This window comes from Chrysochloris asiatica, unplaced genomic scaffold (assembly GCF_000296735.1).
Source record: "Chrysochloris asiatica unplaced genomic scaffold, ChrAsi1.0 scaffold00019, whole genome shotgun sequence".
Lineage (NCBI taxonomy): Eukaryota > Metazoa > Chordata > Mammalia > Afrosoricida > Chrysochloridae > Chrysochloris > Chrysochloris asiatica.
This window is the reverse complement of record NW_006408537.1, coordinates 26,944,448-26,961,427: the sequence shown is the minus strand read 5'-3', so window position 1 is coordinate 26,961,427 and position 16,980 is coordinate 26,944,448. Positions and strand designations below refer to the sequence as shown.

General features: G+C 39.1%; 1 protein-coding gene across 5 annotated transcripts in view; it reads right to left on the bottom strand.

The window, feature by feature from the left end:
- Positions 1 to 808: 808 nt before the first annotated feature.
- Positions 809 to 16,980, bottom strand: part of KCNQ5 (potassium voltage-gated channel, KQT-like subfamily, member 5) — a 771,186-nt gene continuing 755,014 nt past the window's right edge. For all 5 annotated transcript variants that reach the window (XM_006835755.1, XM_006835757.1, XM_006835759.1 and 2 more), the window contains 3 exons: positions 8,696 to 8,827; positions 3,516 to 3,642; positions 809 to 2,593 (listed from right to left, as the gene is read on the bottom strand). In XM_006835755.1, coding sequence (XP_006835818.1) covers positions 1,631 to 2,593; positions 3,516 to 3,642; positions 8,696 to 8,827 — 1,222 coding nt within the window. In that variant the 3' untranslated portion in view covers positions 809 to 1,630. The remainder of the gene's footprint in view (positions 2,594 to 3,515; positions 3,643 to 8,695; positions 8,828 to 16,980) is intronic.

Genomic DNA, 16,980 nt, shown 5'->3' with positions numbered 1-16,980 from the left:
ATCTCTGGTAGCGTAGTGGTTACGAATCGGACTGTGAACCGCGAGGTCAGCAGTTCGAAACTACCAGCTGTTCCATGGGAGAAAGATGAAGCTTTCTGCTCCTGTAAAGATTTACAGCCTCGGAAACCCTGTACAGGGTTGCTATGTGTTGGAACCGACTCCACGGCACATAACAACAACAATTGTTTTCTGATATTTTAATTTTTACGACCTGCTTGATGTTTGACTAGTGGAACACTTTGTAACTGCCTGGATGCTCTCTGTGCTTCTCTGATTCAAGAATTGTTCCGTCACTAAATAAACTTATTTTGCTTTTACTTAAAGCAGACTCCATGATTTTGCTCTATGACCTTTCATATGCAAAATGTACTATATGATAGCAAAAAAAAATTAAGGACATATTTTAAAATGCCTGGCTCTGTGGTTTAATGTGCTGGACTGCAAAGTCAGCTTGAACTGCAAGATCGGCGGTTCAAGCTCACCAGCCCCTCCTCGGAAATCCTTTACAGGGCCGCTATGAGTTAGAACCGACTCAACAGCATTTAACATCAACAGCAGCATATAAGAATAAGGGATGTTTGTGTAGTTGAATTTCCTAGCAATACTTTTTTTTAACTCTAATTCTATCTTAGTTTGCTTCTATTTTAGTTTACCCTCTGAGGGGGAGGTTACCTTCTTTATATTCATTTACTTCTTGGTGTTGTTTCTTCATTCTTCTCAAGAATTTCCCATTTCAGTCCCACTCACATCTCAGATTCTCCAGGGTCCTGCCTATGTCAGGTTAATGAGAATAACTTTTCACACACCACTGGAGTTGGGATCAGTGCTGAGAGGTCAACCTAATCACATTGGCTGTTCTAGCAGTGGTTCTTCTGCTTTGTAAACTGACCGCTTACAAAGTTGATCCAGCCATCAGGGAATATGTTTCCATAAAGTTGTATTTGTCAGATAGTTTATTTGTCCCACTGACCTTGAATTTCATGATTTGCACATTTTCTAACTCAAGAACATTCTGATCTTAAGCAACGATATGAAAATGATGTGCAAAAGCACTTGCCACAGAGCTAAGTCACCAGAAGGACAAAAACCAACATTCAAATTACATTAATAATAAAATGACCGGATAGGAATGAATGGGCAAACATGTTTCAGAACAAGCAACCATTTCCATTACTCCCCAGTTCTGCTTTATTTTATACCTTGCTAGTCACTGTTGATAGCTGTTGCATTTAAATATACATTGTGGCCTAATTTTGAAAATGTAGTTTGTATTTAACCACGAAGTAGAAATGCCTAAAATTTCAAAACACAGTGTCAAATCTTGTAAACAAGCTAATCTTGGTACCTTCATACCCCCCCACCCCCAGCATTAGTAATGTTTGTTTTCTCAGAATTTTTAACTCCAGGTACGTTGTTAACTAAATGAATGGGCTAATGTCGATGTACCTTGGAATTTCAGCCATCCCTAAACATGCATTTTCATGCAATGAAAAGATAATGGGTTTATGACTGCCTTTCATGGTCATCCTGATTCTTGGAATTTCAACTGTTTGGAAGGGCTTTCAAAATAGTTCATGCAATGATATGTATGGCTAAAGGAATTGCTATGCCTAGAAAGAAAATGAAGAACTTATTTCAGTTTGACATGAGGCAAGCTGAGGGCATCTGTACTTTCTCCTGCCTTACAAATGCTTTGAGATGATCGTGATCTTCCAGTCCTTAGAGAGTCTGATGCAAAAGCAGCTTCCCTGGCAGGCTGCAACGCGGTATCAAAAGTGTCTGTCTCTGTCTCTTCGGGACCCACCTCTTCATCAGTTATAAACAATTTGGATTCTCTCCATTTGGGGTAGAAATCTTGGCTGCCTCTGGAGCCACTTGACTCACTCCCCGAAAGCTGTATATTCAATTCCTCTGTTGACCTGATCAGGTTTTGTACAGACAAAGATTTACCCAAGTCCTTCGGCACCACAGGACGGACGGACAACAGAGTTTCTCCTCCCATGTCAAAGCTTTTCCTCAGAGAACGGTCCTTGGTCAGACTTGACTGTGCAACCTGAACATTTTCCTTGGAGGCAACAAGGCAGGTGGTGACGTCAGAAATGCTTTCCTGTAAGCCTGTGGGGTTTGAGTGCAAGGGTTCTGGCCTGGGCAGATGCTTGATGGCTGGGAGAGGAGGTGGGATCTGTAAAGTTGTTGGGGCTGCTGGCTTGGGTGCCACATTTATTTGGTTTGCAATGTTGTTGGTGGCTGCCATTGAGGAGCCATCGCTTTGACTCATTGGCACCTGTGTTGCTTGACTGTGCATAGTAGGGCTAAGCGCATAGAAAGTCTGAGTGCTGAACTCATTTGGCGTTAGGATGAACTGCAGGCCCCGTGAAATGTTGGCACTAGCTGATCTAGATAAGCAGCCACTGTTTTGTGCAGAACTGGATAGGTCTTTGCTATCCACAGGGCTTTGATAGTCTGATGTCTGTTCACATTCAAATGGTGGGATCTGGAATGAAGCCAAAGTGAGGGCTGAGGCGGATCCTTTCCGGAGGACCTGTTGATATATGTCTAGTAGGCAGTCCAGTTTGGACTCAATAGACTGTACCTAAAAGTGGGGAAAATGATGACGCATGAGTATTGTTAACAATGGGCTTCACCTCTAGGATTTAAAAGTGACATCAAGGTGCATCAGTATAGTTCAATAAATATTGGATTTCAAGTATAATGCAGTTCTGACCTGTAGTGAATGAATGCACAGTATAGCAGCGGTGGGCAGAAGGAGAATTTACAGGGAGAGGGAAGCGCCAATGCCTATAGTCACCATCAGCAGCTCCTCCTTCTAACTCTTTCAAATGGACAATTGATGTTCTCAAAAATTGTATAAGCACTATGCAAATGCAACTTCAAGTCTCTCCACCCCAATCAGATTGTCTTTCCTAACACTGTTCTATGAAGACGTTCTGAACCTCTACTTTAGTAAGTAACTTAGCATATAAGGAAATTAAAATCTTAAATATCAATCAAGGTGATTCTGAACGTAAAAATTAAGGTATAAAATGTTTCAAAATGAATCTGTAGAACATTTCTGATTAAAATCAAGGAACTGTTTGATATCTAGAAAATTGTCTTTGTATTGAAGATAAAACCTCTTGAATGAACAAATATTAAATGTGCCATCATAATTATGATGAGACTTTGTATTATTTTCAAAAGGAGACAACAAAGACAATAATGGAAATAACCAAAACACACATGAAAAAGATGAAGATGTCTTGGTTATTACATTAGTGAAAATCTACAATTGTTTCCAGTTCAATTATTAATTGATGAGATGAAATTGTTTGTTTTTTATGTGGGCATCCAAATGTGTTTTAGAGAACACTGTCTACACACAAAGATTTCACTAACTCCTTCTTGATTTTTTTCTTTATAAAATATATTAATCACTAAGATGAATCCAATTGTCTATACTATATTTTAGTTTAGAAATTCTGGCTAGAAAGTTAACCAGTGTAGTTGAGTTGTACCTGCTTTTCAACCTTGACTACCCGACCAAGCATACTTAAGTCATCAGTGGTCTCGTGTTCTGCTGTTATTTTGTCTCGGCTCTTCTTGTCTGATGTGATTTGCCCTTTTCCAAGAATTTGATCAACACTGTCAGAAAAGAAGATCTGGTTATGAGTGCTGAAAATTGAATGGAGTGTTTTGAAAATAATTTAATATAGCTATCTTTAATTTGGGCATCCTGGTGTGGCACTGTAGGATAAGCACTGAACTGCTAACTGCAAGGTTGGCAGTTCAGATCTACCAGTTGCTCCTCAGAAATGCTACACAGAGTTGCTATGAGTTGGAACTGACTTTATGGTACCTAATAACAACATCTTTAAATTTTATTATTGAACAATGTCATTAATACCACATGCAAATAAAATTTTGTTAAAAGTAACTAAAAAATGGTTGTAACAGTATTCCAACAGGAAATGGTCAGGAATTCACATCAGCTTCAGAAAAGGATGTGGAATGAAGGATATCACTGCTGATGTCAGATCAATGTAGGTTGAAAAAGAAGAGAATAACAGAAAGATGTTTACTTGTGTTTTATTGATAATGCAAAAGCATTCAACTGTGTGGATCATAACAAACTATGGGTAACATTTTGAAGACTGAGAACTCCAGAACATTTAATTGTGCTTATGAAGAACCTGTACATAGACCAAGAGTCAGTCTTTGGAAGGAAACAAGGGAATATTGTATAGTTTAAAATCAGGAAAGGTGTGTGTTAGGATTGTATTCTTTCACCATACTTATTCAATCTGTATGCTAAACAAATAATCTGAGAAGCGGAACAATGTGAAGAAACATGTGGCATCAGGATTGGAGGAAGATTCCCTAACAACCTGCGATGTGCAGATGACAAGAACTTGCTTTTTGAAAGTGAAGAAGAACTAAAGCACTTGCTAATGAAGGCCCATTTAGGAACTCCCATTTAGTATCTGCTGTGGGTTAATGTGCTGGACTGCAAAGTTGTTTTGAACCACAATTTCAGCAGTTCAAGCTTATCAGCTGCTCCTCAGAAACCCTACACAGTATCGCTATGGGTCAGAAATGACTTGGTAGCACTTAACAACAACAACATATAGCATCATACTGGACAAGAAAGAAGGGAAGGGCTCAGTCTTAGTCAAGAGCAAGGAAAACTTACAGCCTTCAATATGGATTATACTTCAACATAAAATAAAAAAAAAATCCTCACAACTGGACCAATAAACAACATTAGGATGTTGTTAAGTGTTGTCAAATCAGTTCTGACTCATAGCGACCCTGTATACGGTTTTTGGGGCTTTAACTATTCACAGGAACAGAAAGCCTCATCTTTCTCCCAAACATCACAATAAATAGAGAAAATATTGAAGTTGTCAATATTTTATTTGAATTTACAATCAATATTCATGGAAGTAGCAGTCAAGACATCAAATGATGGATTGGGCAAATCTGCTGCAAAATATCTCTTTACAGTGTTAAAAAGCACAGAAGTCACTTTGAGGACTTAAGTGCATCTGACCCTAGCCATGGTATTTTTAATTGCTTCATAAATATGTAAAAGTTGGATAATGGATAAGGAAGATCAAATTGATACCTTTAAATTATGGTGAAGAATACTGAATATATCATGGACTGGCAAAAGAATAAACAAATCTGTCTTGAAAGAAGTACAACCAGAAGGCTCCTTAGAAGAGCAGATGACAAGACTTCATCTCATGTGCTTGGACATTTTATCAGGAGGGGCCAGACCCTGGAGAAGGACAAGATGCTTGGTAAAGTAGAAGGCAAACAAAAAAGAGAAAAGAAGAAGAGCCTCAACTAGATGGAATGATACAGTGGCTACAACCTTGGGCTCAAACACAGCATCAGTTGTGAGGATGGCACAGGACTAGGCAGTATTTCATTCTGTTGTGCATAAGATTGCTATGAGTCAGAACTGAATGAATGGCACCTAACAACTAACAACATCATTGATCTATATAAGGTGATGTAAAGATAGATTTGGTCCAGTTGGTGGGCTCATTTTTTTAGCATGAGAATTACACGTGACATTAACATTTTCATTCAGGCACATGATAGCTTATAGGTGATCTTTTGGAGGCAAAACTGTCATCAGGTAATTTCACCTTTGACCAGACAGTCCTGACTTCAAGTACTTTAAAATATGAAGAAATCACAATTGTGATTATTTTGTAGTTTCAAAAGAATGGTTTATTTAGTGTGCGTTTATTGCACATCTGACACATGGGAGGTATAAAAAGAAAGAGTGTCTGTCTTGTGGAATTCACTATCTAGTTGGAGGATGTACACTTCATGAACTAGAAACTTCAAATTTGTTTTATAAATTCTGTAGCAGTTCAACCTTGGGAGCCAAAGACAGTTTTATTAAAGGACTTAGAAAACCAAGGTCACCTCTAGAGAGGTTGTAACATGACCACAGGATGACTAAAGACAATTTTTCAAGGAGATTTGAGTCAGTGTAAATAGGCATTACTTTCTTTGTGTGTTCTAGAACTCAGTTATCAGGTTGACTGACTCCCCTTTCCAGTTTACTTTTGTCTACATAGAAATGTAGACAGTGCTGGCCTTCAGCTGTGATTCTTATTTATTATACTGTAAGCATTATAGCTGTTCCACAGGAGAAAGATGAGGTTTTCTGCTCCCGTAAAGATTTACAGCCTTGGAAACCCTGTACAGGGTCGCTATGAGTCAGAACCGACTCCACGGCACATAACAACAACAACAACAACAAGCATACAAGGAGTCCTGGTGTGGCGCTGTGGGCTAATGCGTCAGACTGCAAAGTCATTTGAATTGTATGGTCAGTGGTTCAAGCTCACCAGCCGCTCCTTGGAAACCCTATACAGGGTCGCTATGGGTCAGAATCAACTTGACGGCACTTAACAACTTAACTACTGGTGTGGTGCCTTGGGTTAATGCACTGGACTGCAAAGTTGGTTTGAACTGCAAGGTCGGTGATTCAAGCTCACCAGCCGCTTCTCAGTGATTCTACTCAGGGTTGCTATGAGTTGGAATCGACTTGACGGCAGTTAACAACAACAAAGGCCTATAAGACCTGCCTAGCACACATCACAAGCTCAATAGTAATCTGCTGAATAAATGAATGAACAAATGGTAATTTGTATAAATGATCATAAAGACTTTTTATTAAGGGTCTAGAATAGGCCTCACACTGGACTAAGTGTGCTGTGGGAATACAAAAATATTTAAGACTCACTCCTTCCATTTTAAGAACTATTAAATCATTAATGCAGGTAACTTGTGAATCAAGACTCTTAAAAACCTAAATTGACTAAGTATTTTGGCTTTAAGACAACACAATCAACCACATGTGGTTGGAATTAGCCCATTGAACCCCAAAGTGTTTTAATAGCTCAATAAGATGCCAGTGGGAAGGGTGGTGCATATTTAGTATCATAACTTAACCTAACCAGTGGCTGTCAGTGGATTCTGACTTACGACAACTCCAGTGTGGCAGAGTAGCACTGTGCTCCCTAGGGCTTTCAACAGCTGAATTTTAAGAAGTAGATCACTAGGCCTTCCTTCTGAGATGCCTCTGGGTGGACTCAAACCTCTAACCTTTCAGTTGATGGCCATACACGTTAACTATTTGCACTACCTTGGCTGTTTATGTGCCACGGAGTTGGTCCTGACTCATAGCGACCCTGTACAGGGTTTCTGAGGCTGTAAGTCTTTACAGGAGTGGAAAGCCTCATCTTTCTCCTGTGGAACAGCTGGTAGTTTTGAACTGCGGACTTTGAGATAAGCAGCCTGACTCATAACTACTACACCAACAGAGCTCATTTTTGTACAACCTATCAAATCACATTTAGCATCATACAGGACAAGAGAGAAATCAAGAGCAACAAGACACTCTTGAAGCCAGGACACACTGTGAGAGCCAACCACTCATTCTCAGTCTCAGCTATCTGACCCAGCATGTCAGAATTGAATGATTTTAGGCTCTGTAAAACACAACAAAACAACCCAAGCCAGTTGCCATAAAGTCAATTCTAATGCATGGTGAGCCCATGTTTTCTGAGGCACCTCTTGGCGGATTCAAACTACCAACGTTTCATTCAGTAGTTGGGTTCTTAAACATTTGTGCCACCTGCAAACCACTCATGTTCTGTATTGTTGATGTTGTGTGTCTTTGAGTTGTTTCCAACTCATAGCAATCCTATATGACAGAAGAGAATTGCCTCATAGTGTTTTCCAGACTGCTATCTTCATGATAGCAGATCACCAAGTTCTTCTTCTCCTGTGGAGCAGCTTGTGGGTTCAAACGGACAACCTTTTGGTTAGTAGCAAATTGCTTTACCACTGCACCACCAGGGCTCCTTTTTATGCTCTATAACCCAACCCATTGCCACTGAGTTGGTTCAGACTCATCTCAACCCTATATGGGGTTTTGAAGAGTATACATCTTTATGAGAGATGCAGGGTGACTGGTGAGTGTGAACTGCTGACCCTGCTGACCCAATGCCTAACCCACTCTAAATACGGTACGAGGACAGAGAGGGCAAGCAAGGCCTGATGTGTGGGCTGGATAGTTGGGGAAAGTTTAATGAAGGAGAAATACGAGCTTGTTTCTGAAGGATGGTTAGGATTTAGAGAATCATAAAAGGAGTAAGAGCAACAGCAACAATCATGCAAAAGATGTAAGCAAGAATCACTCATATTTATAGAGCACTCAGTGTCAGATTTATTAGGTGTTCTTAGTTATGTATATTAACTCATTTAATTCTCATGACAACTCTATGAAACAAGCACCAATATTGTCCCCATATTTACAGATGAGGAAACTGAGACAATGTATTGTTAAGTGATGTTAAGTTAGTTATGATTCATAGTGACACTGTATAGGTTTCTAAAGAGCAGTTGGTGGGTTTTAACTGCCAACCTTGTGGTTCACAATCCAATGTTTATTCTATAATTCCTACCAATATGCCATATATTGGAGGCTTTTAATGCCTGATTTTCATCCTTAAGTAAAATCTATGTTAAAAGCAAAAGTCCAGCTGCTCACTAAAAATGAATTAGAATGGAATTAGAAGAGGAATATAGAATTCAGAAAATTTCTCTACTGCCTTCTAGTTTCTAAGCCCATTCCATTACAAAAAATAACATTTTCACTTCTTACCGTGTTTGAAGGCTTTTAATTCTACACAACATATCCAGATGACCAGCAGAATATTGTTCAATGACATCTTTTACATCATAGGGGCGTAATGTTTCCTTAAACTTGCGTTTTGCAACATGAAATTTCATAATTCTGGAAGAGAAACATACTAACATATTAATCATCTTAGTTTTACTAGAAGAAATAGCTGACTAAAACATAAGAAACTCTGGAGGAAAAGTAAAAAAGCATCAAACTGTTTTATGCTCCTACAGAAACACAATATTTTTATGTCATTTTATGGTAGATAGTTTAAGAAGATCTCATGTAATATTCACTTCGAGATTAGAAAATCACACTGAAAAAGAACTAAGCATATTTAGTAAAGGGTTGCACCTTTTGAACATCCATTGGAACCCTGAATTAAAATAAAAAGTTAAAATGCAATTCTAACTTTTACATGTACTCTTGAAAAGTCAACGATATAACCTCTAGTGATAACCAAACTAAGCCCAAAAAAACAAACAAATCCAACCTTTTGTCACTAAGTGGATTCCGACTCATTCCTTAAAAAAATATAAAGATTATTGAAATGTTTTAAATGTAAATGTAACTATATGCATTTTGGAGTCCTGGTGTGGTACTGTGGGTTAATGTGCTGGACTGCAAAGCTCACCAGCCTCTCCTTGGAACCCTATACAGGCTCTCCATGCGTTAGAACTGGCTTGACAGTACTTAACAACAGCATGTGTTTCAGAGATGCAGATGTTTGTGAAACTCTTATTTTCTTTAGAGAAATGTAGACCTGGATAGAAATTTAAGAATTTTTTTCCTCTTACAATTTCTACAGAATACTGCTCGATTAGCTCACCAAGTTCCCTTTGTTTTAAATTAACAGGGATTGTGAGTGCCTAAACGTTTCAGAACAAGAGATGTCTTTTATTTCAATGCTTTCCCAACACGGATCCCACATTTTAAAAAAGTATTTTGCAGTAAGTTCCATGATATTATAGTCAATCTGCCTAAAATAACCAGTTACTGTTATCTGTAACATTCAATATGTAATAACTTGATATGATTCCTGATGAAAGCAAAGAAGCATAATATTTTAGTCTGTGCATCCTTAAAATCTATTGTTTTTCAACTTTTAAAAGGCTCATGTTGTTGTTGTTAAGTGCCATTGAGTTGATTCTGACCCATAGCAACCTAGTATAGGGTTTCAAAGGAGCAGCTGATGAGCTTGAACCACCGACCTTGCAGTTCAAACGACTTTGCAGTCTGACACATTAGCCCACAGCACCACACCAGGACTCCATAGACTCCCATAATTCCTGGCATATAGTAGTTGCTGGAGAAATATTTGTTGAGTAAGAGGAAGAAAGAAAGAGCAAAAGAATAGTAAAGGTCCTCTAATCTGTGTAACATTAAGAATTAAACCAGTAATACAGCTAATGTGACAGCTCAGAACCCTCCCTTGCTTATATTCAAAATACTTAATGGTGTCTGCATGGAGAAGAAAAAAAAACAAAGCTATCTGTATGTAACCCAAAGTGAGTTTTAAATTGCCTTGGTGCCACATTGGCTAAGTGATTGTCTGCTAACTGAAGTCATTGGTTTGAACTTACCAGCTGCTCCATGGGAGAAAAGACCTGCTGATCTGCTCCCGTAAAGATTTGTATACAGCCTAGAAAACCCTATAGGAACCCGGGTGGTGCTGTGGGTAGGGCATTGTGTTGCTAACTGAAAGACTGGTTATTCAAATCCACCGATTGCCCCTTGAGAGAAAGATGAGTCGGTCTAATCCCATAAAGGTCTACAGTTTCGGTAACTCTCCACAGTCACTGTGAATCAGAAACAACATGATGGGCGTGGGTTTGGTTTTTGGTAGGAAGCCTTTATAGGGTAGCTTTCCTCGGCCCTGTAGGGTTACTAGGAGTTGGAATCAACTGAACAGCACACAATAATAACAGGTGGGTTTCTTGTTGTTGCTGTGTGCTCATTAACATCAATATATCATTTACTGAGCTACATTTGCTATGTACCTTGTGATGTACTTTATGTACCTATGCTACATTGTGATGTACTTTAAATATCCTATCTCTTACCATACAGAGCTCAGTGGCTGTACAATAAGCACCGGGCTGTGAACTACCTGGGAGCCTAGTTCAAACCCACCAACTGCTCCTCAGGACAGAGATGAGGCTTTTGGATCCTGAAAAGATTTACAGTCTTGGAAGATTTACAGTCATTATAAGTTGGAAGCATCTAGACAGCACTTAATAACAACAATCTCCTCAACAGCATTTGATGAGTCATTCTTAGTTCCATTTTATATTTAGGGAAATTGAAAACCAAAGAAGTTGAGTGATTTTTCTTACAACAAGTAGTATGAGGCAAAGTCTGGATCCCACCCAGATCTGTCTGGTTCTCACTCCTGCAACACTCGAAGATGTTTCCACCTTCATATATTAGCTCTGAGACATTACCTTAATCAGTTTGGGTCAGCCCCAGGTGTTTCCACTTTACTTAACTGGTATTAAGTGTTAAACTTTACTTAACTGGTATTTTCCAAGCACACGTTCTGTGGAGACTTCATAATAGTAAAACCAAGAACCTCTGTACCTATTACAAAGGAGGGAAAGGACACGTAGCCTGTTCATAATTTTGTCCTCCTTCGAAAGGACTCACTTTTTCTTAAACGACAACTTTCTAGAACCTATTCATTTTCCCCAATTAATTTTCATAGCTTTTACTTAAAAAAACAAACCCTGTTTATTGTGAATTGAGTGAAGGTTTACAGACAAGATTATCAGTTTTACTTTCAACAAATCATGTACTTCATTTCATCTCAATAACTGCAAATCCCTCCATGCAACAGCAGCTATCCCATTTCTTCCCTGTGGTTCTTATTTGCATTTCACCCTCCTTCCCATCCCTTCTCAACTTTGTTCTTAGGTAAATGTTGCCCTTTTGATTTTGAATGACTGTTCATTTCACAGTGAGCATACCTTACTAGTGTTGTTGTCCCTCCTATATTCCTATCCACTGCTTGGCTGAAAATTGGGCCACAAAGCTGAGTTTCTTTCCAGACCTGAAGTGGTTTCGAGGGCCATAGTCTCAAGTTCCTCCAGTCTCTTTCTGACCAATAAGTCTGGTCTGTTGCCAGTCATGATTTTGTGATGAATTTCTTTTATTCATTTTTTATAACTAGTCACATATTTGTGAATCCGGTGCATATCAATATGGCCTAATGCCTATGCTATCCCTCATCTAGATGGTTTGTGTTTGTTTTTGTCTTGCTTTTAATTCTGTTTAAGACTTAATAAAGGGGTCTCTCTCTACTAAATCTTAAACAGGATAAAGGCAAGACAAAAAAAGCACAAATGATCTAGGTCAGAAACCATCAGCATTAGGCCATACTGGTGTCCACTGGATTCACAAACATGTGACTAGTTATAAAAAATGTGTTTGTCGTTTTTTCGTACTGTAGGGGCTTGGGTGTTGCTGGGATGCCGGAAGCTATGCCACTGGTGTTTCAAATATCAGCAGGGTCACCCATGGTGGACAGGTTCCAGACTAATAACAGACTAGGAAGAAGAAATACACAGTTCACTTCTGAGGGATGAACCTCTGAGAACCTTATGAATAACAGTGGAACATTGTTAGATACAGTGCTGGAAGATGAGCTCCTCAGGTTGGAAGGCACTGAGAAAGATATGTCACTTCAAAGTAGAATTGATGTGGATGGAGCAAAGCTTTGGGCCTTTCATTTGCTTGTGGGAAACAACTCTAAATGAGAAAAAATAGCTACAAACATCCATTAATAATCAAAACATGAATAAACGAAGAATCTAGGGAAACTGGAAGTTGTCAGAAATGCAATGGAATGAACAGAGATCAATATCAATAAAATACTTTTGAATTGGGTCTTTTCTCCCCTAAAACACAATGGAACTGTAACAGGGAGTGCTAATTATACCTCTGCCCTAAAACAGAGGGCTCTTTTGCCTTCTGTGGATTAAGAATCGTCAGGAGAAGCAGAGTTCCCATATGAGCAAACGTTTATTATAGGAAAGAAGCTTGCAAGCGGGGACAGAGAGGGCTTTAATATGAAGTCTAACCCCCAACTCCCTGAACAAAAGGCTTTGGTTATGGTGTGCCGTGGAATCGGTTCTGACTCATAGTGACCCTGTATTGGGTTTCCAAGGCTGCAAATCTTTATGGGAGCAGAAAGCCGCATCTTTTCCCCCAAAGAATGGCTGGCAGTTTTGAACTGCTGATTTTGAGGTTAGCACTCAACTTATAACCACTACGTTATCGGAGAGTTTTAGGTGAGGAAAAGGTATCATGTTTATTCATAGGAATAAGAGGAGATTTGGGGGAAGTGGCCTATTTAGGGGGAGCTATGTTCATTGGGTAAGGAGATCAGTAGCGTAGTGGTTACGAATCAGGCTGTGAACCTTAAGGTCAGCAGTTCGAAACTACCAGCCGCTCTGCAGGAAAAAGATGAGGCTTTCCGCTCCTGTAAAGATTTACAGCCTTGGAAACTCTGTGTAGGGTCACTATGAGTTGGAACCGACTCCACGGTACACAACAACAACAAAACCCTGTACAGGGTCAGTATGGGTCGGAACCGACTCGACGGCACTTAACAACAACATGTACATTGGGTGTATGTGCAGCATTTCTTCAAGATGGACTGCAAAGGCTTCTGCTCGTTAAGTGCTCTCAAGTCAGTTCTGACTTGTAGCTACCCTGTATAGGGTTTCCAAGGAGTGACTGGTGGGTTTGAATTGTTGACCTGTGGTTAGCAGCCAAGTGCTTATCCTACAGTGCCATACCAGGACTCGGCTTCTGTTGTTGTTACTAAGTGCTGCTGAGTCAGTTTTGATTCACAGGTTTCCCAGGAGCAACTGGTAAACCTTGCAGTTCAAACCAACCATTCAGTCCAGTGTTTATCTTACAGTGCCACACCAAGACTCCTGCTTCTGTTGTTGTTGTTGTTGTTAAGTGCTGTTGAGTCAGTTATGAGTCATAGCAACCCTGTATAAGGTTTCCGAGAAGTGACTGGTGAGTTTGAACCATCAATCTTGTGGTTCAAATAGACTTTGTGGTCCAGTGCTTTTCCTACAGCGCCACACCAGGACTCCTACTTCTGTTAGGGGCAGACAAAACTTATTCTGGCTTCATGGGTTGTTCTTCAGAATTCCATTTAGAATCGTGACAAAAATTCAGCTTTCATTTGAGTTCATCTGACCATTAAGTGGTAGAGCAAATAGCTTTACCCTCAGGCAGAGTGCATTTGAAAGTAGATTGCAACTCCCTTAGCCAATCCTGGGAGAGGCAGTCATGCCTTCAGGGGACTTCCTGAGAGTGTCCTTAGTAATGGGCAGGGTCATGAATCATACCATAACCATCTAAATAGCCAGTGGTGGAAGCATTCTAGAACCAATCTGTAAACGTTTCTAATCTGCAATAGTGTACACATCCCAATCATGATCCTTTCCCCATATCTTTAGTCTTGAATGTGACAGTGATGAATAGTTCTGTTGCCAATCATGATTTTGTGCCAGTTTCTTTTTTTCTATGGTCTATATATAATTAGCCACCTGGCCATGAATCCTTTGGACACCATTATGGCCTAAGGCTGATGACCTTCCTCAGGTAGATGGTTTGTCTCTGTCCTGTTTAAAGTTGAATAGAGGGATTTCTATAAAATATATGGTATGATCAGCACTAGTCTGCTTAACCACACAGTTGGTGGTTCAAATTACCAGCTGCTTCTTGAAAATCCTATGCAGGGTGGCTATGAGTCACAATGGAGTCAATGGCACATAACAACAACATAAAATGTATTGGGAATGCAGTGGCTCTGTAGGATAAGCAATGGACAGTGAGCCACAAGGTCTTCTGTTCAAGCCTACCAGGTAACAGTTACAGCTCTCTCCTCCTGCACAGATGTTGTTGTTAAGGGCCGTCTAGTTGGTTCTGATTTGTAGTGACTTTATGGACAACAGAACAAAACACTGCCTGGTCCTGTGCTATCCTCACAATTGCTGCTACGCTTAAGCCCACTGTTGCTGTCATTGTGTCAACCCATTTCATTGGGTTGTCCCTCTTTTTCTCTGTCCCTTCACTTTACCAACCATGATGTTCTTCTCCAGGTACTGGTCTCTCCTGACAATATGTCCAAAGCATTCTGGTTGTACTTCTTCTAACACATATTTCTTTGTTCTTCTGGCAGTCTATGGTATCTTAAATATTCTTCTCTAACGCCATCACTCAAATGCATCAATTCTTCCATGGTCTTCTTTATTCATTGTCCAACTTTCACATGCATATGAGATTACTGAAAATACCAAGACTTGGGTCAGGTGCACCTTAGGCCTCAAACTGACATCTTTGTTATGAACACTTTGAAGAGGTCCTGGGAAGCAGATTTGCCTAATGCAATACATTGTTTGATTTCTCAGAAACCCTATACAGGACCGCTGTGAGTTGGCACCAGCTTGATGGCACTTAACAACAACAACATAAAATATGTTTGAATTTTGGGCCTTTTCTTCTATAAAACAGAAATTAATAGTAAAATCTGATTCATAAAATCATTTATATGATATGAAAAAGAGTATATGCAATGGTGTGCTGGAAGCCAGCTTGTACTTTGTACTGATTCCCAAAAGATATGGTTAATTTTTAAGAAATGTTAAACACAACTATTATTTAAAAACAAAGGATATAAAGTTACAATTAAATTATATTAAAAAACAAAGGTAATAAGTACTCAGAAAACAGTCTTTTGTTAATTACTATACTACATGCTACTCTAAGCTCTTGATCTATTCACATCTATTGTATTTGAATGGTGGTAATACTAGTTTAATGATGTGCTATTGCACATCTCTTCCCAACTTTTTATTCATGTCAACAGCTTGAAATCGGCTATGACAGGAGTTCTTAGAAGCTGAAAGCTCGCACGGTTTTCCCCTTCCAGAGAGCTAGTTGTTAAGCATTCATCCTTTAAGGACTAATACAAATTGCAAAAAAGAGATTTAAATTCTTCCCATTGAAAATAAGGCAAGAGGTTTCCTTTCTCCCTGATTCTTTCAGAATTTGCTTTAGATAACTTGTAACTGCAAAATCTTTCTCAGACTTTTTGTAAAATATGTAAATCTTACTGGTGTGCTGTAGGATAAGCACAGAACCGCAAGGTCAGTTTGAACTACAAGGTTTGCAGTTCAAGTTCACCAGTTGATCCTCAGAAACCTTATACAGCATGGCTATGAGTCGGAACTGACTCTACAGCACTTAACAACAAGGTGGTGATTTAAGGATCTGGCGATAATCATCTCTTTAAAGTGTAACTTTGGGTGATCCTCCCCAACTATCAGTATTCTGGAAGATTAGCATAATCTCAGGTGTTCCATGATGGAGAACTCATACAGAACTTTGTAAGATCAATAGCTTGTTCATTGCAAATACTTTTTTAAAATAACATAAAAGACGACTATACACATGGAATACACAGAAAACAAATTTACTTCATCTGTAAGAAGAGACAGTGGAAAAGCTCAATGTAATCAGTCAAAACAAGGTCAGGGGCAGACTGCAACATATCATAAATTACTTAAATGCAAGTTCAGACTGAAGATGAAGAAAATTAAAAGCAAGTCCACAAGAGCTTGAACCATCCCACCTGAATTTAGAAAACATCTCAAAAACAGATTTGATGCATTACACTCTAATGACTGAAGACCATAAGAACTGTGGAATAACATCAAGAACACCATACAAGAAGAAAGCAAATGTCATAAAGTAGACAAGAGAGGAAAAGACCAAAATTGATGTCAGAAGAGACTCTGAAACTTGCTATCTAGCATAGAGATGCTAAAGCAAATGGAAGGAATGAGGAGGTAAAAGAGCTGAGTAAAAAATTTCAAAGGGCAGCTTGGGAGTACAAAGTCAATATTATATCAATGTGCAAAGACCTGGAGTTAGAAACCAAAAGGTAAGAACACACTCGACATTTCTCAAGCTGAAAGAACAAAAGAAAAAAAAGAAAAATTCAAGCCTTGACTTGAATTACTGAAGGATTTTATGAGCAAAATATTGATGAAGCAGGAAGAATCAAAAGAAGATGGAAAGAATACACAAGAGTCACTGTGCCAAAAAGAAATGGTCACTGTTCAACCACTTCAAGAGGTAGCATATGGTCAAGAGCCAATGGTACTGAAGGAACAAGTCCAAGGTACATTGAAGGCAATGGCAAAGAACAAGGCACTGGGAATTAATGGACTACAGATTGA